The sequence below is a fragment of the Solanum stenotomum genome, unplaced genomic scaffold (assembly GCF_019186545.1).
Source record: "Solanum stenotomum isolate F172 unplaced genomic scaffold, ASM1918654v1 scaffold21764, whole genome shotgun sequence".
Classification (NCBI taxonomy): Eukaryota; Viridiplantae; Streptophyta; class Magnoliopsida; order Solanales; family Solanaceae; genus Solanum; species Solanum stenotomum.
The window spans coordinates 388991-416273 of NW_026026690.1; the positions used below are offsets into that span (position 1 = coordinate 388991).

Consider the following 27283-nt stretch of genomic DNA (forward strand, 5'->3'; position numbering starts at 1 on the left):
TCTCAACTACTCTTACAAATAACCTATAAAGTAGAAAAAAAACATACATTAGTGAGTAAATATTAACTTAGAAGTTAAATGCACTAAGATAAAAATTAACAAACATCACTAACTTCTAACTATTTACAAGAAAAATCAATAGTTAAATATTATTGAATAACGAAATTTTAAAAAGTTACCACAAGTTTGAGTCAAAAACACTTCTAATAAAATTTAATCAAAAAAATTATAACTAGTCCACTTGACTAAATATTAATAACTGATTGATCAAATTTTCCTAAGTCCTCAATCAATTGGACTTGATATCCTTCAGTCATGTGAACGAACATTTTGCAAATACTAAGATTAAGAAAGTGCGGCACCGCCAATGAAAATTGTCTTTTATCAATATTATGCTTAGTCATAAGATTAAGACGTTTTTTTTTTATTATGAAAAATCAAAAAAGTATTACTCCCTTTGTTCTCATTTAAATTCACCAAATGAATTTCTACTTTATCATTTATATTCACCAAATTTAAAGTGATAATAAATTTTATATTGGTGAGAATAATAAATTTTAAAAAGTAATGATGTGATTATAAATTTTATTTACATATGAAACAAATGGTTAGTAGATATAAATGTGGGGTTGTTTTAAAAAATATAAACTCATGGATCAATTATTGCATTAAAATATCTCAAATCATGATATGAAATCACATGGTGATTCCATATCATGGTTTTTGGAGAATATGATATCACCTCTCATGATATGGAATCATGAGCTGAAATCAGCATAAAATCGCATGTCCAAACGCTGATTTCATCTCACGACACCATATCGTGATATGATATCGCATGGCCAAACGCCTACTAAATTAATTAAACTAAATAGGAATATCTATCCGGACACTATTCCTCCTTGAAAAATACTTTTAAGAGGAATAACGAAAATATCAGGCTAAAAAGTACTCTACCAATTTGGCAACAGATTTTGAAATTTAAATTGCTGAAGTTTTAAATTTTTGGATCTTGAAATTAATCTTAGACAGTGGTGGAGCCACCTTATAGTTAGGGGTCCATCCGAATCTCTTTCAGTGGAAAATTATACTTTATACATAGTTAACATATAATTTTAGGTATAAATGGTAGATGTCGAATCTCTTTCGGCTATGTCGTATGTTTATTTTTTCAGATTTTGAACCTCATTATTGAAAATTCTAGCTATGCCACTGTTTTTGAATATGCATTTTGTTACTACGTAGATTTTAAAAAAATAAAATTTAACGAGTGAAAGTTTGAAAAACTATTCTGAATCCAATTTTTGAAGACAAATTTTCATAGTTTGATTTAAAATCTGTTACTATCAAATGTTAGCTGTCATGCAGCAATATTGTAATTTCAACTTTCCGAAATTGTTAGTGATAGTTTTGATGGGGTTATCTTTCTTTTGAAACAAGCTACTAGCATATCTACATTGGTTTGTGTTTCTCTTATTTTCTGTTAAGAAAGTTGTTGAGTGACTCAATAGAATAATGAGTCGTTTGATGTGAAGAATAAGATATAATAATCTATCATATGTTTGGTGGAAGGTATTACACAATCCTAAAATTATTTATAACACCATTTATACCATAATTATGAAAGAAGAGTATATTATATACATGTGAAATAACTTATTACGAGATAAATAATTAATCCCAAGTCAATGATGAGCAGCGACCCGCGAGAGTAGTAATCGATAAGTCAAGAAGTAAAGATTGTATCTTTCTTGTGTTGCGTAGCAGCCAATTAATGAAAATGACAACGCGCTTTGTTTAATTTCAGTTTTCCACCTTTCTCAGCACCTTCATTACATACACAAACACACCCCCTTCTCCCCTCTCCCTCTGTATAAATAACCCTCCTCTATTCCCTTGTATTTCATCCAAACTACAATTCTTTTATTTAGATTTTCAATACAGTCTTCCTAGAGTAATAGTACTAAAAAGAAAAAGAAAATGTCTTCTTCCCATTTCATTTTATCACTTTTTGTATTGATTTCTTTCATCAATGTGTGTTTTGCTTCAAGAAAGCTAACTGCATTAGTAGAACAAACTCAGCTGTTGCAGTACCACAAGGGTGCACTTCTTTCTGGCAAAATATCAGTCAATTTGATTTGGTATGGCAAATTCAAGCCATCCCAAAGAGCTATTGTATCCGATTTCATCAACTCCCTTTCTTCTTCAACTCCATCGAAAACCAATCCTTCAGTAGCACAATGGTGGAAAACCACTGAAAAATACTACCATCTTGCCAATTCTAAGAACACCCTTTCCCTCTCTTTGGGCAAACAAGTTCTCATCGAAAATTATTCCCTTGGAAAATCACTGACCCAAAAGCAAATCGTGCAATTAGCATCAAAGGGTGAACAGAAAGACGCTATTAACGTTGTTTTGACCGCTTCTGATGTTGCAGTTGATGGGTTCTGCGTCAATCGGTGTGGAACTCATGGGGCTTCTAAGGGTGCAGTAATTAAGGGCAAAACTTACAAATTTGCTTATATTTGGGTTGGTAACTCAGAGACTCTGTGTCCTGGTTACTGCGCCTGGCCATTCCACCAGCCCATCTACGGACCGCAGACCCCACCATTGGGTGCACCAAACAACGATGTTGGTGTTGACGGTATGGTTATTAACTTAGCTAGCTTATTAGCTGGAACTGCTACGAACCCATTTGGAAACGGTTACTATCAGGGCGAAGCAGATGCGCCATTAGAAGCTGCATCTGCTTGCCCTGGTGTCTACGCTAAGGGCGCTTACCCAGGCTATCCTGGAGATTTATTAGTAGACAAAACAACAGGGGCAAGCTACAATGCACATGGTACAAATGGAAGGAAATACTTGGTTCCTGCTTTGTATGATCCTGCTACATTCACATGCTCCACTTTGGTCTAGAAAATTATGTAACTATCGATTCATTCATTCATTGTTCTGTTATGCAATATCCGAAAATTTACAATTACAAGAGTATTATTAACCAATATCCCAAATTTTAGAACAAATAAACATTCAAACTATTTGTTAAGAATTGTTTTTTAAGTTACATCAAGATTAAAAGGATTGAATGTCACACTTTAGAACTCTTAGCTAAAGTTGACCATAGATTTTCAAATATTCTTGGCAAATATTATTTGGATGAAAATTTGGGTGTAATTTTACCATGTGTTTGGCCATATTATTTGAAAAACATATTTCATTTTTTTAGAAAAATATGATTTATACCCGTAAGTTTTAAAAACTATCAAAACTAACCATAAGTTTATATTACAAGTCAATTGGATCTTCGTTGTAACAAATAACAAGTAGTATCAATGACGTTGGAGCAATATGGTAGTTTTGAGTGAGTGCAACAAGCATCATTCTATACATTGTGAAGTAGACATAACACATGACTTTGTTACCCTGAGCCAATTGTTCATCATTTTCATTAATAATCATATCATCACTTTCATATTCATTGAATATTTCATCACTACTTTGGTGTTCACGTAAAAAATATGTAATACAACGCAAACAACTACTATAAAGGGTGTTTTTGTAAAAGATAAAAATTTGTGTAAAATTTCAATTTGACCTAACTACTAGAAAAAACTAGTATTTGAAAATTTGAGATATTTGCCAAAAATATTTGTCAAATAATGGCAAATTGTATGAACAAACACTATTTGCCAAATATTTTTCCAAATATTACTTGGAAAATCTATGGCCAAACAGGTCCTTAAAGGATAATAAAAATCACAAAAGAAGTGGTTACATGTATAAACAACTACACATAATTCGCCGAAATTCAGCTCCTAGTTAGATGCTTTACATTATTTGGGAATTGAGGGCGACTGGTAAAGTAGCTGAAGAATTAGTTGCACCTAAGAAAATTATTAAGGAGTTTTAATNCTGAGTCAATTGTTCATCATTTTCATCAATAACCATATCATCACTTTCATATTCATTGAATATTTCATCACTACTTTGGTGTTCACGTAAAAAATATGTAATACAACGCAAACAACTACTATAAAGGGTGTTTTTGTAAAAGATAAAAATTTGTGTAAAATTTCAATTTGACCTAAATACTAGAAAAAACTAGTATTTGAAAATTTGAGATATTTGCCAAAAATATTTGTCAAATAATGGCAAATTGTATGAACAAACACTATTTACCAAATATTTTCCCAAATATTACTTGGAAAATCTATGGCCAAACAGGTCCTTAAAGGATAATAAAAATCACAAAAGAAGTGGTTACATGTATAAACAACTACACATAATTCGCCGAAATTCAGCTCCTAGTTAGATGCTTTACATTATTTGGGAATTGAGGGCGACTGGTAAAGTAGCTGAAGAATTAGTTGCACCTAAGAAAATTATTAAGGAGTTTTAATAGCTCCGTTGATTAGCTATTAAAATATTTATCTTGTTAGTTTCCTTTACTAATCTCGCTACCCCTAACTTTAAAAAAAAAAAAAAAATCCAAGTAAGTTGTAAGGATACCATTTTATATGTAATATTTGGAAAAAATAGGCGATAAGGCATATATTCCATCGAGAAGCCAATGATTTAGTGGGATCTATTGAAAAGTCGCAAAACAATATAATTACCCTGTTCCAATTACTCTAAATGGAACAACTTAAATAGGAGTACTTCATTCATTTTTATTGGTCCATAGCAGATTTTGCACTCTCTTAAAAAGAGATGATAGATGAATTGCATATTTTATTATGATACTCGTTATTGGTGCTTTTTCATTAATAACTTGAAAAAATGATTAAGAATAAGTATTTAATGTAAAATTAAAATCAAAATAAAAAAACTAAACAAGTAAAAGTAAACGACAAAAGTACATAATAAGAGATGAAGAGGTAGTAACTAGAAATCTGGCATATGTCCTTTTTATCCCAACTTATTCTTCGTCCATGAGAGTCGTTACTATTAGGTAATGCACAATGATGAGAGATGGGGGATTGTCGCTATTGCAATCAATGCTAATATTAATTCACACCCAACTCATCCCATTTACATTTCAACATGTAATTAAGTTACTCTCCTCTGTTCCTAATTATTTGTCCATTTTTAAATTAACACGAATATTAAGAAAATAATTATTGACATCGTGTGTTTACTATTTCACCCTTATTAATTACTTCCTCTATTTCAAATTAATTGAATTGTTGAGGTGTTTCACATCCTTTAATAAAGAAGATTAAGACATAAATTAGGCATAACTTATTATTTTTACCCTTATTAATTAGTGTCAAATTTATGATTAAAATAACTAAACATTAATTAAGTAACTAATTTCAATACTAACTAATGAAGGGTAAAATTGAAAGAACATTCTAAAAGTATTCTTAAAAATTGAACAATTAAGTTAATTTGAAAAATGAAAAATGTGTCAACAATTCAATTTTGAAATGGAGGGAGTATGAAGTGGATGAAAAAATTATTCCTTCTAGATTTGTCAAAATGGACAAATAATTAGAGATAACTAAAAAAGAAAAATGAACAAGTAATTAGGGACATAGGGAGTATTTGCCTGTTCGTTTTGTGTTCATAAGAGTTACAGTATTATACCTCTCTTCAAGACTCCAACAATAATTTCACATGGCACACACCTCAACAAATAATTAATAATAGGATTAATATTACTCCTTATGTCCCTAGTTACTTATCCATTTTGACAAATCAAGAAAAAATAATTTTTTCATACCCTCAATTAATTACTTTGAAAAAGGTAGAATATCTTAAAAATTTGAAATGTTTAATTCTTCCATTTCATAATTAATAGAGAAAAAATGGTAAACTCACTATATATGGCAATCATTGATTTCTTAATATGTGTGTCAATTAAAAAATGATCAAGTAATTAGAAACAAATGGAGTATTATATTATCTTTTGAATATATTAGATTTAATGCTTTAATTTTTCAAACTCAACAACTATTTTTTGTATGATGAATAAATAAAGAGATGGACACAGAGAGTGTTATCTTTAAAAGATAGTTATAGATAATTATTCATGACAAGTAAAAAGAAGCAACTTTTACGGGAAAAGTATGGTGGAAATTAGAGAATTCTTTACCATGGGCACGTAGAATTTAACGAGTTTTGAAATATATTTTATAGAAAATTTGACTACTCCCCTATCCATCGTACTTATGATTTGTCATGTGCACATGTCTCATCTGTCTCCATATATATCTACTAAATACTAAGGACAGAGATAAATTATGGTAAGATGGTTCAATTGAATCTCGTTTATGCAAAGACAAAAATAACTCTTTTGTTATACATTAATCAGCTACTGAATGGCCTTGTATACAGAGAAGATATTAGTACTATTATGTCAAAAATGTGATTTAAAAATGACTTAGCAAAGAGAAGCAAAACACAAAAAAGTGGGAGGCAGGAGCAGGTGAAGGTGTAAAGGGCCGGGCCACCTACCTGCTCCACTAGGCGTTAATATAATGAAAACGGTACATTGTGTTGAGAGTAGCAACAAGTTGAACTGGCTGTTGTAATAGTGACTTTAGTATCAAGTACCGTTAACTTAAGAGTAGAGCATTTATGAGAAAAGGGGCAAAATCTAGAACATCCAAAGTATGTGGCACATGTATAAGGTTGTTAAGTTAGCATTATTGTTTTAACAGAGGCTGAGCTAGGTGGAATTCATGGGTTCGGACGAACCTACTAGCTTTTTCATAGACTCTATATTTATATTAGAAAATTAAAAAAAATTATGTATATTAACTTGTAAACCTTCAAACAAATTGAATTAGAATCTCAAATTCTTAATCTTAGCTCCGCCTCTGAATTTGCTTATTATAAAGTTGTGGGTCTAAATTCTAATTAGGTTTGGAAATATTGCATGAGAGAATTTAATAGAACTTGTCGATAACGTAAAGGTTAAGACGCGCATTGGTTTTATGTGGGCACGGATTGTAGATGCGAGCGCCAGCTGCGACTTCTGCCGCCGAAAGGTTCTCTTCTATAGTCTTGTCTGCCATACTGTTTCATAGTCCCCACAAAAAACTCCATTTCATCAATTAATGTAACACCTTGTTTACTTTGTCCCATTCTCTTATCCTTTTCTTTTTGGCAGAAACCAATACTATCCGATGTACAAGATAAAGAAGCTCGTGAAGAGCAAAAACAATTAATATATGATGATACGAAAATGGATGTCGGATCTAACAAATGGTAAGGAGTAGTTTGATTTGAATATAAGTTATGATGAAATAAATTATACTGAGATTATTTATTATTGAGTGTTTGATTTGTTGTATGCATTGCATGAATTTTAAGAACAAGTTATTTATTTATAAAAATACCCTTCATTAATATGAAAAGTGATGTATAAAAAGGGTTTGAAGGGATATCTTTGTCATTTAACTACTCGCCCAAAAGGAGAGGTACAAAGTCACTCGACTGAAAGGAGAGGAAAAAAAACCAACATTTTGGATTTTGGAGTTTCCGCTAAGCAGAATGCGCTACACCTCGTCTCACCACCCCGAAGCATATAGATCCATCCGATCGAAGAACACTCAAGCCAAACTCGCCTATCCTTTTGGAGGGATGTGAGAACCAATCCGAGTAATCAACCGCTTTTTTTTAATCTGCCTCAAGCACCCCAACACAACAACCCTACTGCCAAAAAGCCATCGGTATAGTGAAGTAGGGCTCACAATTTTTTGCTTACTCTTTAGGGGCGGGATAACTTATTCTGATATTAATTATTAATTCCAGAATAAGTTATTTCGAACTTGCCAGCCTAGGAACAAATTAAGTGACACTAAAATTTAATCTTAGGACTATTTGGTGTTATTAATCACACAAAACGATCCCTAAAAGTTAACTTTAACCAATTGAGAATTGTTAAAAGATCCTTCCAGACCTAGTGCAGATCCGACTCGAATCTATTTTTTTATTGAACAAAAGAGGGATTGAATTATTTTCAATTGAGTCGGCTAAAGTGATAAAAAATTGTTAAAATCGTTCAACATCAGCCTATTTTTTTTAGTTTGACTAAGTCTTGGCAATAGCTATATTCTAGTTAGTTGCTACTTTGTTAGCATGTAATGCTTTTCCTAGTTTGTAGTATTACATATTTCTTTTCCTAGAGTTTAGGGAAATTGGTTAGCTGAAATTAAGTAGTTGTTTAGTGGGGTTAGGATTCCAAAAATTTCTTCTATGTTGATTACTGAGCTTTCCATCGTGTTAAGTTCGACAGAAACTTCTTAAAGCCACAAAACATTTTTTGAATTAAAAAAAATCAGAATTAAGATTTTTTTAAAAAATGTTCTTAGTAATTAGAGTACATGTTTGTTTCTCAAAAGGAAGGTATATATGCAATATTTGTTAGATGATTATGGTATGTATAAACTAATTTTTAAATAAAGATATATCCGTTCTAAACACAAAGTTATGGGTTATATTTTTGCCCACCCATCCAACGCCCTTCAATCCTAACCCTTGACCATTTAATACCTATCACCTCCAAGGCCTCACTATTCACTAGATTACATTTAAATGTTTTATATATTACTTTTTTTTATTTATTTATTTATCAAATACACAAAAAATATATTTATTTTTTATGAAAAATATTTTTCTCCATGCGAAACACACCCTTCGTTTCGGCTGATTTTCCAAACCAAAAGTATGTCTCGAAAGTCAAATAGCTTTCTTTTGATTTTAGGCAAAATCTGAAAATAATGTCTTTTATTAGTTCCCTTTTATTATTATTTTTTATAAACTGTTGATACCCGCTTAATTTTTACCATTACATAATGTTGAGTTGCATTACTTTTTTGTTAGAAAAGTAAGAACTCTTAAATCAATTGGGGGAGGAAACCAAGAAGATTAACAGGAATATAGAACTAGCAAAGTAATTAATCGAATATATTTGATATATATAAACATATCTCAAACAAATGAATGAATCAAGAAATCATATACTCTATATGTTACTATTAACTCTATACTCGATTATAGTATTTCTAAGGTCTAAACCAAAGTGGAACATGAAGATGTAGCAGGATCATATAGAGCAGGAACCAAGTATTTCCTTCCATTTGTACCATGTGCATTGTAGCTTGCACCTGTAGTTTTGTCTACCAATAAATCTCCAGGATAGCCTGGGTAAGCGCCCTTGGCGTAGACACCAGGGCAAGCAGATGCAGCTTCTAATGGCGCATCTGCTTCGCCCTGATAGTAACCATTTCCAAATGGGTTCGTTGCCGTTCCAGCTAATAAGCTAGCTAAGTTGATCACCATACCATCAGCACCCACATCGTTGTTTGGTGCACCCAATGGTGCGCTCTGTGGTCCGTAGATGGGTTGGTGGAATGGCCAGGCACAGTAGCCAGGACACAGAGTCTCTGAGTTACCAACCCAAATATAAGCAAATTTGTAAGTCTTGCCATGAATAACAGCACCTTTAGAAGCACCATGCGTTCCACATCGATTGACACAGAACCCATCAACAGCAACATCAGAGGCGGTCAAAACAATGTTAATGGCGTCTTTCTGTGCACCCTTTGATGCTAATTGCACGATTTGCTTCTGGGTCAGTGATTTTCCTATGGAATAATTTTCGATGAGAAGTTGGTTCCCCAAAGAGAGGGAAAGGGCGTTCTTAGAATTAGCGAGATGGTAGTATTTTTCAGTGATTTTCCACCATTGTGCTACAGAAGGATTGGTTTTAGATGGAGTTGAAGAAGAAAGGGAGGTGATGAAATCGGATACAATAGCTCTTTGGGATGGCTTGAATTTGCCATACCAAATCAAATTGACAGAGATTTTGCCAGAAAGAAGTGCACCCTTGTGGTACTTCAAGAGCTGCATTTGTGGGTCTTGGACTAAAGCAGTGAGTTTTCTTGAAGCAAAACACACATTGAAGAAAGAAATCAATACAAAAAGTGATAAAATGAAATGGGTCGAATTGGAACGGAGAAGAGACATTTTTTCCAGGTGAGAAGTAAAAGACTTGTAGAGTGTTTAGGGATTTAGTTTGGATAGAGTGTAGGAAAAGAGAGGCAGAATATATAAGGGAATGAAGGAGTAATTGGGAAGGTGCTGAGAAAGAAGGTTATAGTGACTTTAACTAAAAACGCGTTTGCAATTAAATTAAGTGGAGCTAACTAGCTGCAACACATCCATAAGTAGCAGTTACTACTACAGCGGCACAATTATTCACATCACTATTCCAATTCATGACTTTATTGATCATTCATTAGTGTTTAATTGATATTTTAATTGTTATAATTGGGCAAAAGAAGACCAACTTGTTTCAAAAGAAAGCTAAATCCCCCTCCCCCAACTAAACCTATTACCAATTGCAACCTATTTTTTCCTCCTCATACATGCTAGTAGCCTAGTATTGGGTACGTAAATTCTACGCCTCTTTACTCAGAGCGTCATATCCATGTTTATTAATGCGTAATGAAGTACGTAGCTGCCACTTTTCACAGATTCACTCCATATTCATCTAAATTTCTGTGGAAGATGGAAAAAACAGCAGTATTTGATGAATTACAATTGCAAAAAAGATATGTTCAAGTGTTAAACAGTTTGGGAATACAGGAAATATTGCACCTTACTATTCCCTCTATCTCCCTGTGTGACAATTTTCATTTACTGGGAGTCAAACTTCCTAATTTCGACCTTGACATTGGAAGTACATGAGATCTTTACAAAACTTGAGTTAAAATTTACACAATAATTAGCAATTCAAAAATATTTTAAAAACATGGTCAAAGAAAGTTCCATTTTACTCTCAAAATTTGAACATTACGGATCTTATAAATTGGGACGAAGAGCTCTATTTAATTTGAAGTTCATTTCAGTATTTTTTTTTCTTCATATTGTAAGGACCCGCCACTTTGCCATTAAAACCACAGAGCTTTAGTGAGAGTTTAAGTCCGTGACAATAAGCTGTCTTGGTTCTTTTTGTATACAAACTACATATCTACTTTCTAAAAGTAATACTATGAGCACCAGGCTAATTCATTGTAAGGCATAATTTTTTTTAATTATGCTGAGTAAAATAAATTTATTATTACTATTATTTAGTACAACACAACATTCCTCCCAGCTTGTTCATCATTGAGCATTATCAATTCCTATAATGGTTGTCAACTGGTCATGACATCCAAGCCCTACCAAAGAACAAAACAATACAAGTTAGATATGCCTGATTTCTAGTCATATCAAACCTCTTGTCTTTATGCAATTTGTGTTGATCCATTTATTAAATAAAACTTGGAGACATGCCAGCTATCTATATTGTTCTTCTGCCTAGTCGAAACAGAAAAGGAGACACTAAATTATTGGCTTCTCAATTAGTCTTAACATATAAAATGTATGAATTGATCGCTTATCAATTGATCTGAATTCCCAAGATAGTCGTCAAACTGAAGAGGCAAAATTTGCACTACGATTGATTATGTAACAAGGCCTATACACGGAATGTAATTGAGAACAATATTGAAATGACAGATAATAATAAGATAGTCTTCGATGAAATTAGGCCTTAGCCAAGCATGACTTACAAATGTATAAATGGTAGAAGTACAAGTTATGCTCATCAAAGGGGGGCAAACATATGGGAGATATGATGCTTATTATAAAGTTAACTTGTATTAGGTGTTAATAAAGTTTTTCACTATCATCTTTCATTCAGATTTAAGAATAAACCGTTCATTAAGGTTATAAAGCTAAGACCTTAGGAGAGGTTTGTAAGATTATCCATGATAATAAAGAACAAGTCAAGCTATTACTCTCCTTGTTTAATTTGTAGAAAAACATATTATCACAACTTTAGAGAATGCATGTCTTGAAATATAAGCTATAAAAAAAAAAAAAATAGTTTCTCATATATTATCAAATGAACGAATCAATAAATCATATATTACAATGCTATGTTCGAGTATAGTATTTCCTATTTTGTAAATACTGCTTCTCTCTAGACTAGAGTTGAACATGAAGATGTAGCAGGATCGTATAGAGCAGGAACCAAGTATTTCCTTCCATTTGTACCATGTGCATTGTAGCTTGCACCTGTAGTTTTGTCCACCAATAAATCTCCAGTGTAGCCTGGGTAAGCACCCTTGGCGTAGACACCAGGGCAAGCAGATGCAGCTTCTAATGGCGCATCTGCTTCGCCCTGATAGTAACCGTTTCCAAATGGGTTTGTAGCGGTTCCAGCTAATAAGCTAGCTAAGTTAATCACCATACCATCAACACCCACATCGTTGTTTGGTGCACCCAATGGTGGGCTTTGTGGTCCGTAGATGGGCTGGTGGAATGGCCAGGCACAGTAGCCAGGACACACAGTCTCTGAGTTACCAACCCAAATATAAGCAAATTTATAAGTTTTGCCGTTAATAACAGCACCCTTAGAAGCCCCATGAGTTCCACATCGATTGACACAGAACCCATCAACAGCAACATCAGAGGCGGTCAATACAACATTAATGGCGTCTTTCTGTTCACCCTTTGATGCCAATTGAACGATTTGTTTCTGGGTTAGTGATTTTCCTAGGGAATAATTTTCGATGAGAACTTGTTTGCCTAAATTAAGGGAAAGGGTGTTCTTAGAATTGGCGAGATGGTAGTATTTTTCAGTGGTTTTCCACCATTGTGCTACTGAAGGATTGGTTTTAGATGGAATTGAAGAAGAAAGGGAGTTGATGAAATCGGATACAATAGCTCTCTGGGATGACTTGAATTTACCATACCAAATCAGATTGACAGAGATTTTGCCAGAAAGAAGTGCACCACCCTTGTGGTACTTCAAGAGCTGCATTTGTGGGTCTTGCACTAAAGCAGAGAGTTTTCTTGATGCAAAGCACACATTAAAGAAGGAAATAACAAGAAAAAGTTTCAAAATGAAATGGGTCGAATTGGAAGTGAGAGAAGACATATTTTGTATTTCTTTGTAAGTATTTGATGGAAATTTGAGTGTGTAAGTAGTTTGGATGTTGGAGAAGAGAGGCGGATTATATATAGAGCAATTGAAAGAGTGCATTTTGCTTGTTACGAAGGTGCGAAGAAGTAGAAAAGTTGACTTTAATATAAAACGCGTTTGGCATTAAGTGTTAGTAGCTGTGTAAAATAAGGAAGAGAATAACTTTACTGCCAAGCCCAACTAATAGCGGTTTCTATTTCCACGGCCCTACTATGGGTATCGCTCACTGCTATAATTGACTTCAGTAGTGTTGCTGCACCACCACTTTCGTGATAGTCAAAATATTGAAAGAAATGTGCAAAACATAGCAATGTAAATATACTAACCCACATCCCCACAACTACTTCATCCATTTCCAATTTTAGGTAATACATTTTTATTTTCATTGTTAGTTTATTTGAGGAAAAGATATTTTAAGTTTTAGATCAATTTTGGTAACTATTATAGGAATGGAGAGGGTATGTCCAAAATATGTTTTAAAAAGTAAAGGGAATCAATCCGCTCCTTCGAAGTACACAATTTATCAAATGGTGGTGAATTCGATCTTCATGGATAAGCTTACATACATGCCGCGTCTTAGACATTTTGTAGATTGCCCATTTCTCATACTGCCCTGTCTAGTTAATACTCCCTTGCCCACTCCTCAATCCTCATACCTGCCTTGTGAGTGAAGTAATTAATACATACTAGGTTAGTACTAAAGTCACCATTATATTCACGCACTCACCAGAAAAGAGATATATTGCAAAACATGCTTCTTCTTCTTCTTTTTTAAGATTTTTTTTTTGTTGATGATAGTGGAGTTCTTTTGATGAACACTAGCGTCAGAAGCATTTTCACGACCCCTTCTTTACCATTGAGCTTTCAATCGGTTTTGTTAAATGTTCACAAATTAGTGTACATACATATTTATTTAATTTTCTAACAGTGACGGCTCAACGCAATCGGAAACCTAAAGCGAAATTTCAACTAGAGGCCTAAAATCTAAATAAACTTTATATCCATTATTTTTTTTAAAAAAAGTTCTTACATTTTTAGATGCAAAGTATATATACTTAATATTTTTTTTTATAAATGATTTATTCGATTTCTTTTTCAATTATTAGCTTTAGACAAGATTTTATCAATTCAACGCTGAAAACACATTTTTACTCATGCAATTATTATATCAATTGCTAACATACTTGTACAAGTAATAAGTTGGCAAATTTCAAGATAAGAGTTAGAACCATAGAATTTGATTCAAGAAGTTGATAATTTGTATACTCTATGTTTTACTATGTTTGTTGCAATGCTTGAAAATCTAAGAAAAAATAGAACAAGAATTTACAATTCGCTTTGTTCAACACTTTTTGACTATTGATTCATATTTTTAACAGTGTACTACTCTAATCTATCAAAAATTTAAAGAAGAGAGTGTCATAGAAGTTAAAAGAATAAAACAATGTGAATATTAGTGTAGAGAGTGTAAGAAAATAAAATATTTCTTCTTAATTCTTCTATTTAAATGGGATTAAAGAGAATAAAATAGTATTTATAATATATATATATATATTATATATAATTATTTTTTTCTATAAAAATATAAACACATAATTTATTCTTAGTAAAAATTTAAGTCCCCTAAAATTGGGGGACCTAAGGCAAATGCCTTATTCAAATAAGCATAGATCTGGCCCTGTTTTCTAATACAAATATATAGTCTATGAGAAAGTTATTGGGTTCGTCATTCTCCTAGTTATGTCCCTGCCACCACTTAAATTATATTATGTGCCTCTACTCAAAGCGTCGTGTCCATTATAATTACTAACGCGCTATGGACTAGCTGTCACTTTGCAGTTTACACAGCTTCACTCCAAGTTTTTAGGCATTTGTACATTATTTCAGTTCAACTTGGAAAAGAGTAAAATTTTAAATTACGGTCATACAAAATAATATGTACAGGTTTTAAATTTGTGAAAATAACCCGAAATGCACCTTCAAATCATATTATATTTCAATTGAAACTCATTTCAGTGTATACTTTCATATGGTGTCGTATTTCTTTTTGTTTACCCATTATACTTGTAATTTCAAAAAGCAAATTATATCCTATAACACCTAGCGGGGGAATAAGTGAAAAATCCTTGAAAACAATTTGCTTGCATATTCCAATTAAATATATTGGCAGCTCCTTCAATTATACATTATTATTAGCATTTAGTAAAACACGAAAACAGAGCCTACTAAATAATTGGCTTCTCCATGTTTATGCTTAATAGACGTTCTTCCAAGTCTTATACAGTATATAAAATGTAAAGCTAATAATTTTCTTAGGTGCGCAACTAATAAGCCTTGGCCTAATTGAACATCTCTAATTAATTAAGCTGAATTCCCAAAATATTGTTGATTTGCATTACCTGTCTTTGTTTGTAAACTAAATCAATTGAGCAAGGAAAACAAAATTATAGACATAGCAAAATAATTGTATCGTATATTATCATAATCTGAAACAAATGAATGAATCAACAAATTGTATCTTACAAATCTATGCTCAACTATATTATAAATATCCTATTATGTAAATACTGGTTGTCTCTCTAGACCAAAGTGGAGCATGAAGATGTAGCAGGATCATATAAAGCAGGAACCAAATATTTCCTTCCGTTTGTACCATGTGCATTGTAGCTTGCACCTGTAGTTTTGTCCACCAATAAATCTCCAGCGTAGCCTGGGTAAGCGCCCTTGGCGTAGACACCAGGACAAGCAGATGCAGCTTCCAACGGCGCATCTGCTTCGCCCTGATAATAACCTTTTCCAAATGGGTTTGTGGCGGTTCCAGCTAATAAGCTAGCTAAGTTGATCACCATACCGTCAACACCCACATCGTTGTTTGGTGCACCCAATGGTGGGCTTTGTGGTCCGTAGATAGGCTGGTGGAATGGCCAGGCGCAGTAACCAGGACACAGAGTCTCTGAGTTACCGACCCAGATATAAGCAAATTTGTAAGTTTTGCCCTTAATAACTGCACCCTTAGAAGACCCATGAGTTCCACACCGATTGACACAGAACCCATCAACAGCAACATCAGAGGCGGTCAAAACAACGTTAATGGCGTCTCTCTGTTCACCCTTTGATGCCAATTGCACGATTTGTTTCTGGGTCAGTGATTTTCCAAGGGAATAATTTTCGATGAGAACTTGTTTCCCCAAAGAGAGGGTAAGTGTGTTCTTAGAATTGGCGAGATGGTAGTATTTTTCAGTGGTTTTCCACCATTGTGCTACTGAAGGATTGGTTTTAGATGGAGTTGAAGAAGAAAGAGAGGTGATGAAATCAGATACAATAGCTCTTTGAGATGGTTTGAATTTACCATACCAAATCAGATTAACAGAGATTTTGCCTGATAGAAGTGCACCTTTGTGGTACTCCAAGAGCTGCATTTGTGGGTCTTGGACTAAAGCGCTGAGCTTTCTTGAAGCAAAACACACATTGATGAAAGAAATCAATACAAAAAGTGATAAAATGAAATGGGAAGAAGACATTTTCTTTTTCTCTTCTTAAAAACAATAAGGAGATGTTGAAAACTTTGATTGAAGTTTAGAGTAGTTTACTAGTTTGGATGGAATTTAGGAGAAGAGAAGGGGAATATATATAGTATAGTAGTACTACAATTGAGAGAGAGAGGAAAAGTGAGTTAAAGTAAAACGCGTTGCCATGATTGATTAACTGGAGCTAGCTGCACAACTTAACAAAACTTTACTCCAATTTTAAGTTATAGCGGTTACTACTTCCGCGGCTCAACAGTTCACAATTGACTTCACTGCTACAACTTACAATTAACTTCATTCATTAGTGTTCCTATACCAGTCTCCTCGGAGTAAAATATACTCCGTCAATTTTAAATTTATTTTGATTTGACATGGAAATCAAAATAGTTGAAAGACTTTTGAATTTTATAATCTTAAATTCAGATGAACCCCTTGCTCCCACTTGGCTCTGTCATAATTGTTGATGGATGAGCTAACATGTATAACATGCAAATGTTAGATCCACCAAACTGTAACTATAAACAATAATTATAACCATATGTATCAATTGCCACCTATTTTTGTGTTCTAGATTGTACCCTCTTCATACCTGCCCTGTCAAGTTATTACTTTTACAAGTCAAAACTTAATTCTACCCTTAACGCGTTATGGAGTAGCTAATACTTTACAGCTTCACTTCAAAGTCGTTAGTTATTTCGACTATATTTCTGTGGAAATTCACAAAAGAAGTATCTCAAGTTTTCTTTTTCTTTGCATTGAAGTCGGACTAATCCGAATCCGTACCACATAGGGCTCCATTTAGGGGAAGTGCTCCTTGTGCAACCTTATTCACTACACTACAATCATTGGTGGTAAGTATTTGAAGTTCTATTTTCGCCAACAAAAAGAGGTTTTTTCCTTACCCAACGGCAAAAGTTCAAGAAAATCTTTGTATAATACATTTCTCTAAATAATTGGATGACTCTTCAATTATTTGCATTTATTAAAATACAACAATATTCCTTCCCATTTTTCATAATAATTGTGCATTATTTAAAAACCATCAATCTTATAATATAGTAGTTGTCATGACAATTGACATCCATGCCCTACAAAAAAAAGAAAGTGATAGAATTAAGTTGGACAAAAAAACCAGAGAGGCCAAAGTAACATATATACTTGCTTGATTTCTAATTCATTGATTCTTTCAGAGAAGTTTGGAAGAATGCCAGAGATGTATATTGTTCTTTTGCCTGGTCGAAACTGGAAACATAGCCCACCAAATTATTGGCTTCTCTAAGGCTATTTTCGTAAAATTTCCACATGTTATTCACCATTACAAGGGTAATGCTAAATGGCCAGAAATTAAAAAAATCTTTAATATTTTTTTAATTTTAAAATAAACTGATTTTTTTTCCATTTTTTAATTAAAAAGTATTAAAGTTAAAAGGATAAAAATGTTCAAAACGGTAAAATACCATTCTGGCCAAATTCTGGCCAAAAGGATTTTTCCCCATTATAATTTGCTTAGGCGCAACTAATCCTTTAATTTGCCTAGTTAATTGATCTGAATTAATAATGCTAAGATATACACTAAATTAAATTACCTATCATTGTATTATTGGCCTCTAATTAGTAGAGTTCAACGTAACAAATGTTGGTCATTATTTTCCTCCTTTGTTTGGCTTGGAACTAAAAAGGAGAAGGAAAACGGTTTTACTTCCTCAAAATGGTGGTTAGCTTATTCCTTCATTTGCTTAATAGCAAAACATTACGACTTTAAGTAAGCAACGTGCCGGAACATGTAGTATGAGATTAATAAATGAATTTTACTTAATTATACTCATTTTATCTCATATTACTTGTCCGCTTTTTCTTTGATCAAAACCTTGTATTTGTATAAGAAATTTATTGGACGTACAAATTATTATTCCAATAATTTTTATTTTATTTTGAAAAAAATGAAATTTCAAACTCATAAACTTTAACTTTTGATTTCGCCTTTGTCCTTAAGAAACCATAATGAAGAACTGCACAGTTGAAATTTCAAGAGTCAATCAATTTTTTATTTATTGATGTTTCTGTAAATAACTTTTATTTTAAATTATTATTATGATATATAATACCATAGTTTTCAAATATATAAATTTTATTTAAAATAACTTAAAAGTTTCTAAATTCAAATTTAAAATTTCAAAATATCAGTAAATCGAAGCGTAGTACATTCTTAATAAATCTCAATTGTGAGTAGTGAGTACTCTATATTATATTTAAATTTGAAAAAAGAAAACCTGATATAAGCGCGCGATATGCCGTGGTTTGACAGTTATCACTTTTGTCATTTTCGATTCTTTCCACAAAGATGACCGACCAAACACAGCTTCATTTTTGTTATTTTGCTGTGACAGTTGGCTGTCTCTTAAAACCCTCTTCAATCTTAGCTGTAACTTTGCTGTGATCTATGTGTACATTCACTCCTAATCTCTTATTATTAAAATTAAAATACACTCTTTTCTATTTAATTATTCATCTTCATTAGTTAACCCCTATATATACTTAACACAGTTAACACCCTCTCCTCACTCACTCACTCACTCACACACCAATTCTCAACTATTTTTCCTTCATAATTACCTAAACAAAATGGCTTCTCTCATCAATACAACTTTTTCTTTTTTTCTTCAAATTTCAATTGTTCTTTCTTTCTTTCATTTCTGTGTAGCAACCAGGAAACTTGAAGAACAAACTGATCTCTATAAGTTCCATTACCATAATGGCCCTCTTCTTACTGGTAAAATCTCAATTAACCTTATTTGGTATGGCAAGTTCAAGCCCAATCAACGTGCAATTATCTCGGATTTCATCACCTCCTTATCCTCTTCTTCAACAAAAATCTCTCCCAACCAACCATCTGTAGCCACGTGGTGGAAATCGACTGATAAATATTTCAGTTTACTAAAATCCAAAAAATCATCTCCTTTATTTCTATCACTTGGTAATCAAATATTCGACGAGAGTTATTCTCTTGGAAAATCACTTAAAGATGAACATATTAAACAATTAGCAGCTAAAGGCGATCAAAAAAATGCAATTAACATTGTGTTAACGGCGTCTGACGTAGCCGTTGATCGGTTCTGTACCAGCCGATGTGGGACACATGGATCTTCTTTGAGTCCCAACAATACCCCTCCCAAGGGCAAGATTTACAAATTTGCCTATATTTGGGTTGGTAACTCGGAGACCCAATGTCTGGGTCAATGCGCGTGGCCGTTTCACCAACCCATCTACGGACCACAGGGTCCAGCCCTGGTCGCACCCAACAATGATGTGGGCTCGGATGGGATGGTGATAAACTTGGCTAGCTTATTGGCTGGGACCGTGACGAACCCTTTTGGAAATGGTTACTATCAAGGATTAGCTGACGCGCCACTAGAGGCAGCGTCAGCTTGTCCTGGAGTTTATGGGAGTGGGGCCTACCCGGGATACGCTGGCAATTTGATGGTGGATCCTACTACTGGTGCTAGCTACAATGCGCATGGTGCTAATGGGAGGAAGTTCTTGCTACCGGCGTTATTTAACCCTTCCACATCCTCATGTTCTACTTTGGTTTGAAGAAATTATGTTTTTAATTAATTAGTGGGTTAGTTATAAAGAGAGTTGTACTAAGGGAAATTTAGTTAATAGGAAATTCTTTGATTCTATATAATTCATTTCTTTCGTATCGATTGATAAATAAAATTATTCCTGATTTTTTGTTACATGTATTCTACTATTTCATAGCAAATTGGTATTGATTACAAAAGAAGAAGAAAAAAATTGTAGTCTTTCTTGAAAAGAAACTCTTTTTGACAAGGATAATAAGAATTTGGGATGTATATTGCAATAGAAAATGACCATTTATTAATTGATGTTGAAAGGTGTGATCATCTCTACTAAAATGTTGTCAGAGAGAACATTTTTATTATTTAATTATATTCTCAACACGTCATTCACGTGCGGGTCTGATTCTTTTTCATGAGCTAATCACGTGAAAATTCTTTTTAATTTTAGGTAGAGGTGAGATTCGATGTCAGGACCTTTGCCTGCTCTGATACCATGTTGAAATGTGTGATCATCTCATCTAAAAGTTTAAGCTTTTAGAGAGAGCACACTTTTATTATTTAATGATACTCTCAACCATTGATAAAAAAAATAAAAAAAAAAAAAAAGATTTGCAATCGATTCTAATGGCTTCAATTGAGACATTGTAATAATTAAGACCTGATCACATATAAAAGTAACTTCCTTTTTTAATCACTCTTAGATGTGAATCAAAATTCTGAGAAAATATGGGTTTACTATTATTTTCGTATAAATCATTGAACTAAAGATTATGCTCTTATACGTCGTGCTAACTAGTTGGGCCTTTTCATTAAAATTTGCCTAAAAAATGTTGATGGCCCAGGCCTGTCACAAGAAAGTATTGTCAAAGGAAAAATTATCTAAATACATATCTTATTTTATCATAATCTTTTTAAAACTTTCTATTATTTAAAAAAATATCAAGTATTCCCTCTATGATACATCACTCCCCTCTCACTGATACATCTCTACCTCTCGAATACATCCCTCCCCTCTCTGATACATTTTTTCCTTCTCTGATATATCCCCCCCCCTCTCAGATACATCCCTCCCCTATGTATCCAAATGTTCTATCCCCTCTCGGATAAATCTCTTCTCTTTCGGATACATCCTTCCCCTATGTATCCAGATGTCTCATGATATATGGGATTTATGTATCCGAAATTCCAGTATGGGATTTATGTATTTAGCTCTTAATACTATGTGATTTATGTAAATTATACATTGGCAAATGTTGGCCCTGACTCCTTCTTTCTTAAATATAAGGACCGTTTTGCCATTAATTTTTATTTTTTATTATTTTTGATAAACTACCTTATTAGACATACATGCATACCGCGTATACTAATCATATATATTCTTTCAAATAATTATGTATCTTACCACTATTTCAGAGTTTTCTCTCATATATTGAGGAAGATATATACACATCGATATATGTACTTTGCTACTAGATACACTAAAATAGAAAAAGAGGCGAGCGAGATAGACATGTATCTCAGATGCATGCGAATCACATTAGATACATATATCTATATGTATCTGAGATGCCAGATACAAAGGAGAGTGGCGAGCGAGATGGAAGGGAGATAATCGGTATTTGTTATGTATACCAGATATATGCAAATTCACTTGACTACAATGTATCTACAATAAATTACGCCTAATTTTGATCCCATGTATCTCGATATATATGTATCTAAACGTATTTGAATGCACAAAAATCTGAAAAGATTCATAATATTGCAAACTAGTGTGTATCTCAGTAATTAGTTCCTAAACTAGTGGAATTTCTATTAATTTCCCTCCCAACTTTTTGGGAAAATTACATGCTTAAGTAAACATATACTAGCTAATTAGTCATCATAGCTACAGTTTTAGTTAATTATCACTCGCGACCAACATTCAGTGATAATAACGTAGGTTGGATTTTCGAGTTTGTATAATTCGTACATTTATATATTTTTGAATTTGTATAATATAATTTGTATAACTTTTGTATAATGTATTTTTGTATAATATAATTTGTATAACTATTTATAGTTTAGATGTTTGAGTTTGTATAAATTCGTTATTTCGAGTTTATACGAAAATAGCTTAACTATATAAACGTACCCGCGAATTATACAAACGAGACAGCTTAAACTATAGTTACAGCTCGAAAATATGCAAACTATAGCTTTGAAACATAATTAAGTTTATTATAGTGACTATTTGCGAAAATTCTTTATTTTTTTTTTTGAAATATCACTTTATTGAAGAATTAGTAGTCATTTGTCCATATTTTATTGTGAAAAATAAAAAAGTAGCTTTTGTTCTCAAAATAAAAAATTAAATTTGAAAATTGTTGTGTTATGCTATTAATACAATTGTTTTTCAATTCTTGTGAATAATATAAAGTAAAAATATTTTTTGATGTTTTCCAAATTCTGAAAATAAATTAAAATTTAACTTTAACTTCAAAATTTTACGATCAAACATATTTTTCGATTCAATCCCTAAAAAGAAAAATCTACATTGTGTTCAACTAATGCACATACGAATCATAATGGAAGTAGACGTAAGTAGTCAACAGATACCAAACCAGTATTTAAATTTTTGGGTGAGGGATTGAAGATTTAAAGGAAATGAACATACAAACAAACGGCTCAATAAGTTTGATGCCTTCTACCCACCGTTTAATTGTGGATGACTGGATGCTACCTTACTTTGTCTCTCTTCTCCGTAACAAAAATTAATAATTTCTCGTTTCAATTTCTTTATCTAATTTTAACTTGACATGTTATTAAGAAATGAAATAAGACTTGTGAAATTTATGGTTTCAAATTAAAAAATTTGGTGTGTTTGGTACGAAGGAAAATATTTTATTGAAAAATAAGTGAATTTCTTACTTATTTTCTAATGTTAAATTAGAAAATGTGCCAAGAACATTTATATGTTATCTAGCAAAACACTATAAAAGTAAGATGAGATGGGAATGGGGGATAGGGGTATGGTCAAGGGGTGTGAGGGTGAGCTGTATGGTTAAGGGATGGAGGTTGGGTGTGAGGGTGAGCGGGAGGAGACAATAAATTTAGAATGTCACTTATTTAATTAGTTTTTCCTACTTTCATTAGGAAAGTCATTTTCTCATTGTTAAAAAAATTGTTTTCACGAGTAATGTTTGTCAAAATCATACATAGAAATATTGAAGAATATTTTTTGAAAAATATTTTTCTCTATACCAAACACACTGTAACATGTCATGTCAAAAATTAAAACTGAAAATTAACAAAAGAAATGAGTTTAACATTCAATTTTAAACGAACCAAAAAAATAAATTAAAACAGAGAGTATATATCATATACTCATGTCTATGTAACTCAATCGAGTTGTTGTCACGATCCAGACCGTCGTGATTGGCACCCACACTAACTCTCTGGTGGGAGAACCACCTACAACCCAAACCAAGCAACTAAACCAAAATTAAGGCATTTAAGTTACGGAAACAAGTTAAATACTAAGGAAATTAATAAGGAGTTCCCATAAACTCCAACAAAAGTCTAACAAGAACTAAACAATGCGGAAAAAATAACCTAGAACCTGAAAGTCAATATACCAAAACATCTAACAATGAACCAAGTCTAAACAAGAAGGGATGCAACCCCCAACTAATGTACTAATAACTAATAGAACATAGTCTAAGTCCGGAAATGGTGGACATAGACGAAAGAGAACCCATGGCAGCCCGAAAGAATTGGCTCACCCTTGAATTCGAAAAGTGCCAAATAAGATCATTTAGGGGTTTATTTACGACTTTAAGTCGCGTCTGGCCCGCCACAGCGGTCACCACCCCGCTACAGTGGCCCCGCCAAAGCGACCAAAATCCTCACCAAGGTGGGTTGCACGAAACAGAGAGCTATTTAAAGAATTCCAAAATCTTTATTTCACAACACACCTCTAACCAACGACGCTCAGAAAATACCTTTTACGCTAAGATCGATTCTGGGAGTTCTACTCGCCCGAATTCAATTCCGTAAAGTCATACGGATTCCTTAACGAGTTATCTAACCACTCATGTAATCAAAATCATAAATAATTCACCCGATTGTTACCAGATTTCCCTACACCTCAATGACTCCGATTTCATTCAAATCTGGACAAGATTGAAAAAATCCAAATAATACGAAAAAGTTTTCCGGCCCTAAATTTTTCCCCATTAACATTTCTATAACGACGGGAACAGGTCGTTACAGTTGTCTACTCAATAGTCATTCAGTGCCTTGATTGGTGGTTGACCAGGATTTAATTACTCATGAATTATGAATAGCTATCTAGATATGCTACAGTATTATTAAGAGAGTTTGTCAATGTCTAATTCAATGTTAGTTTAATCCTCTTCTTAAATATTTAAGGCATGTTTGAAAATCCAAGGTACTACTATTAGGTTCTATAATTCCTAGGCTTGTAATTATAATGACTTACTAATTTATTTACCATAACATAATTATATATTTAGTTGCACATCAAGTAATGTTGAATTCAAGAGTGTACTTAAAATTCAATTAGTTGCACATCCAAGTAATGTTGAATCCAGAAATTTGATTCAGGGTGTACTTAAAATTCTATATATATGTATACATAAGATTTTGATTTATATACACGATACAATTTCCTACATATGCATTATAATGTTTCAAAAAAAATTGTATGCCTCTTGCCGTGGATAGATGTCTCATGCCATCTTTTGTGAACAGGTATGTCTGAGAATAAATTGTAATGTAACTCTAAATAAGCCACTACTCTTGCTCCAACAAGTAATCCATAAAGGACTTTAACAAATATAAAATCGGAGGCCTATACCATACATCTTGCTGCCTTGAGATGACTGCATCTTAACAACATGACCAAATGGAGGTGGAAAACTCTTATATAAATTGGACGATAACTATCGCCTTCTCTATACTGATATACACTCTAAAGAAGTAATAGAGAATATGACACATAATAAAATTTAGGTAACAATTAAAATAATTATTTTTTTTGTTTTTTATTTTATTTTACACCCGGTGTTCAAAGCCCATATTGGAGCTTCGACTAAATTCGGATCGCGCTCTGCCGGTCCCATTCGAGGGTGGCGCTCCCAACATAATTTTCTCCATACCCAAAATTCAAACCCGAGACCTCTGGTTAAGGGTGAAACATTCTCATCAGTACATCACAACCCATGTTGGTAATTAAAATAAGTATTCTATTTAAAGTAAACATGTAACAATCATCCAAACAAGCTAGGGTAAGTTAATAAAATGACTTCTTTCGTCGTTTTAGAAATGGGTAAATTAAATTTCTTTAGAAATATGGACGTTGCTTCATGCTATCTTCAATTTGTTGCCGGGCCCTCCTCGCTTCTTTTTTGACGTTTGTTAACTACTCCCTACTCTTAATTAAGGTTGCAAATTGTATAGTATGAAAACGTGTTGGGTTAATTAATACTTTCTCCGTCCCATTTGATGTGAGTTAGTTTGATTCAGTACATAATTTAAGAAAGAAAAAAAGCGTTTTAAAACTTGTGATCTAAAATGAGTGACAAAAATTTGTGTGACTATAAATCATTTCATTAAGAGTAAAATAGATATTTTAAAGTTAAATTATAACTTAATATAAAAATGTGTCATTCTTTATAGAACTGATTAAAAAAGAAAGTAAGTCACAACCAATTTTACATTAATTAATGCATCTCCTACAATTGGAAGCCACCGAAAGGGATACACTTTATGAGCAACGACTAACTTGATTCATTGCATGGACCAAGCATCATTCATTTTAATTGAGTTTTCTTCAAGAGTTTCGAAGTTTTAATTTTATTTGTTTAGTTTGAACTTTTTTCACCTCTAAATAACAATAATGATTGAAATAAATATTAATTTATCATAATAATCATGTTAATAGACGCTTAGTCTTAGATCTCAAAAACTTATTTAAAGAATAAGTAATTAATATTAAGAATATAAAATAAGAAAATATTTTTTTATTATACTGAAAATAATAAGTAAAGATAAACATATATTTTTAATATCATAGACTGATAAAAGTAAACGAAAGAGTAATAGATTAATCTTTTTATGTTTTCATGATCGATCAAGTCAAGATGATCTATCATAATTAATAACATGGAGTATATGCAAAGGTTAATAGCTAGAAACGGTGTAGAGTAGTATATCATATTACCGATTAAATTTAAAATTTTATATTATATGAGAGTATATATAATTTAAATTCTTTATTCAAATTGAAATGGGGTGTCAATTATTTACTATACGCAAAGTGGGAGTAATAAACTCCAGAAGATCAATAGCCTCAAAAGTCGCACTCATCCAGAAAGTTCAGACCACCTTATTTAGTAGCTAGCTAACAGTTTTTAATTAGTACTTAATCAGATGATCAACAACCTAGATTACGCAAACTAAGCTGTACATTTGGATAAACCAAAAGGAGATTAGTGACACTGATCAGGTGAATTTCTATGGATTAATGGATAATCACAGCAGTCTTCTATATCTTCAAATTTAATTTTCCTCAATTTCTCAATTCATACTACGTACCAGGGGCAGATCTAGAAGGTCGGGTCGAATTCCTTCAATAAAAAAAATACTATATATATATATATATAGATTTTGCATCCGATTTAGGGGATTTGAAATTAATCTCAAATTAAAATCTTTGACACTACATTTTTATATTCTAAGTCTCTTAAGTTAAAATCCTAGATTGACATATCAGAGTAGACAATATGTTCCTAAATACATTTTTATATATAATATATATAGGAATTGGGGAGAATTGACTAATTAATCTGAAATGTTCTCCCTTACCCAAAAAATACCTTCACCTGTTGCCATTTTTCCAAACTAGCTATTGTATATTTATATTTGTAATTAGTATACTAGCTACTATCCCACGGTTTCAACCTAAAAATATGCAATTTGCTCATTAATATTCTTTAGGTCAACTATTCAATCGTCATTTTTTTCATACTTATTTCATCAGGCCCCCAACATGCTCATCACCTATTCAACAATACCACATCTTCCTTTTTTATTTTATCTACTTTCTCAACACTTTCCCAACTATCTTCCCTCATATATATAGAGAGAGACATAATTCAATATAATTGTCAAACTCACAACACAAA

General features: G+C 32.6%; 5 protein-coding genes across 5 annotated transcripts; 2 read left to right on the forward strand and 3 right to left on the reverse strand.

Annotated features, from left to right (window-relative positions):
• Positions 1–1888: 1888 nt before the first annotated feature.
• Positions 1889–2992, forward strand: LOC125851070 (protein PHOSPHATE-INDUCED 1-like). The gene has a single exon (XM_049530868.1). It carries the CDS (start codon positions 1981–1983, stop codon positions 2914–2916), a length of 936 nt encoding a protein of 311 aa, XP_049386825.1. The 5' UTR covers positions 1889–1980; the 3' UTR covers positions 2917–2992.
• Positions 2993–8923: 5931 nt separating this feature from the next.
• Positions 8924–9977, reverse strand: LOC125851042 (protein PHOSPHATE-INDUCED 1-like). Its single transcript, XM_049530836.1, has one exon. The coding sequence runs from the start codon at positions 9859–9861 to the stop codon at positions 9022–9024; it is 840 nt and encodes a 279-aa protein (XP_049386793.1). The 5' UTR covers positions 9862–9977; the 3' UTR covers positions 8924–9021.
• A 1895-nt stretch (positions 9978–11872) lies between these two features.
• LOC125851040 (protein PHOSPHATE-INDUCED 1-like) lies at positions 11873–13003 on the reverse strand. Its single transcript, XM_049530834.1, has one exon. The coding sequence runs from the start codon at positions 12938–12940 to the stop codon at positions 11981–11983; it is 960 nt and encodes a 319-aa protein (XP_049386791.1). The 5' UTR covers positions 12941–13003; the 3' UTR covers positions 11873–11980.
• A 2438-nt stretch (positions 13004–15441) lies between these two features.
• Positions 15442–16601, reverse strand: LOC125851041 (protein PHOSPHATE-INDUCED 1). Its single transcript, XM_049530835.1, has one exon. The coding sequence runs from the start codon at positions 16504–16506 to the stop codon at positions 15565–15567; it is 942 nt and encodes a 313-aa protein (XP_049386792.1). The 5' UTR covers positions 16507–16601; the 3' UTR covers positions 15442–15564.
• Positions 16602–19059: 2458 nt separating this feature from the next.
• On the forward strand, positions 19060–20249 carry LOC125851083 (protein PHOSPHATE-INDUCED 1-like). The gene has a single exon (XM_049530880.1). The coding sequence runs from the start codon at positions 19135–19137 to the stop codon at positions 20101–20103; it is 969 nt and encodes a 322-aa protein (XP_049386837.1). The 5' UTR covers positions 19060–19134; the 3' UTR covers positions 20104–20249.
• Positions 20250–27283: the final 7034 nt, after the last annotated feature.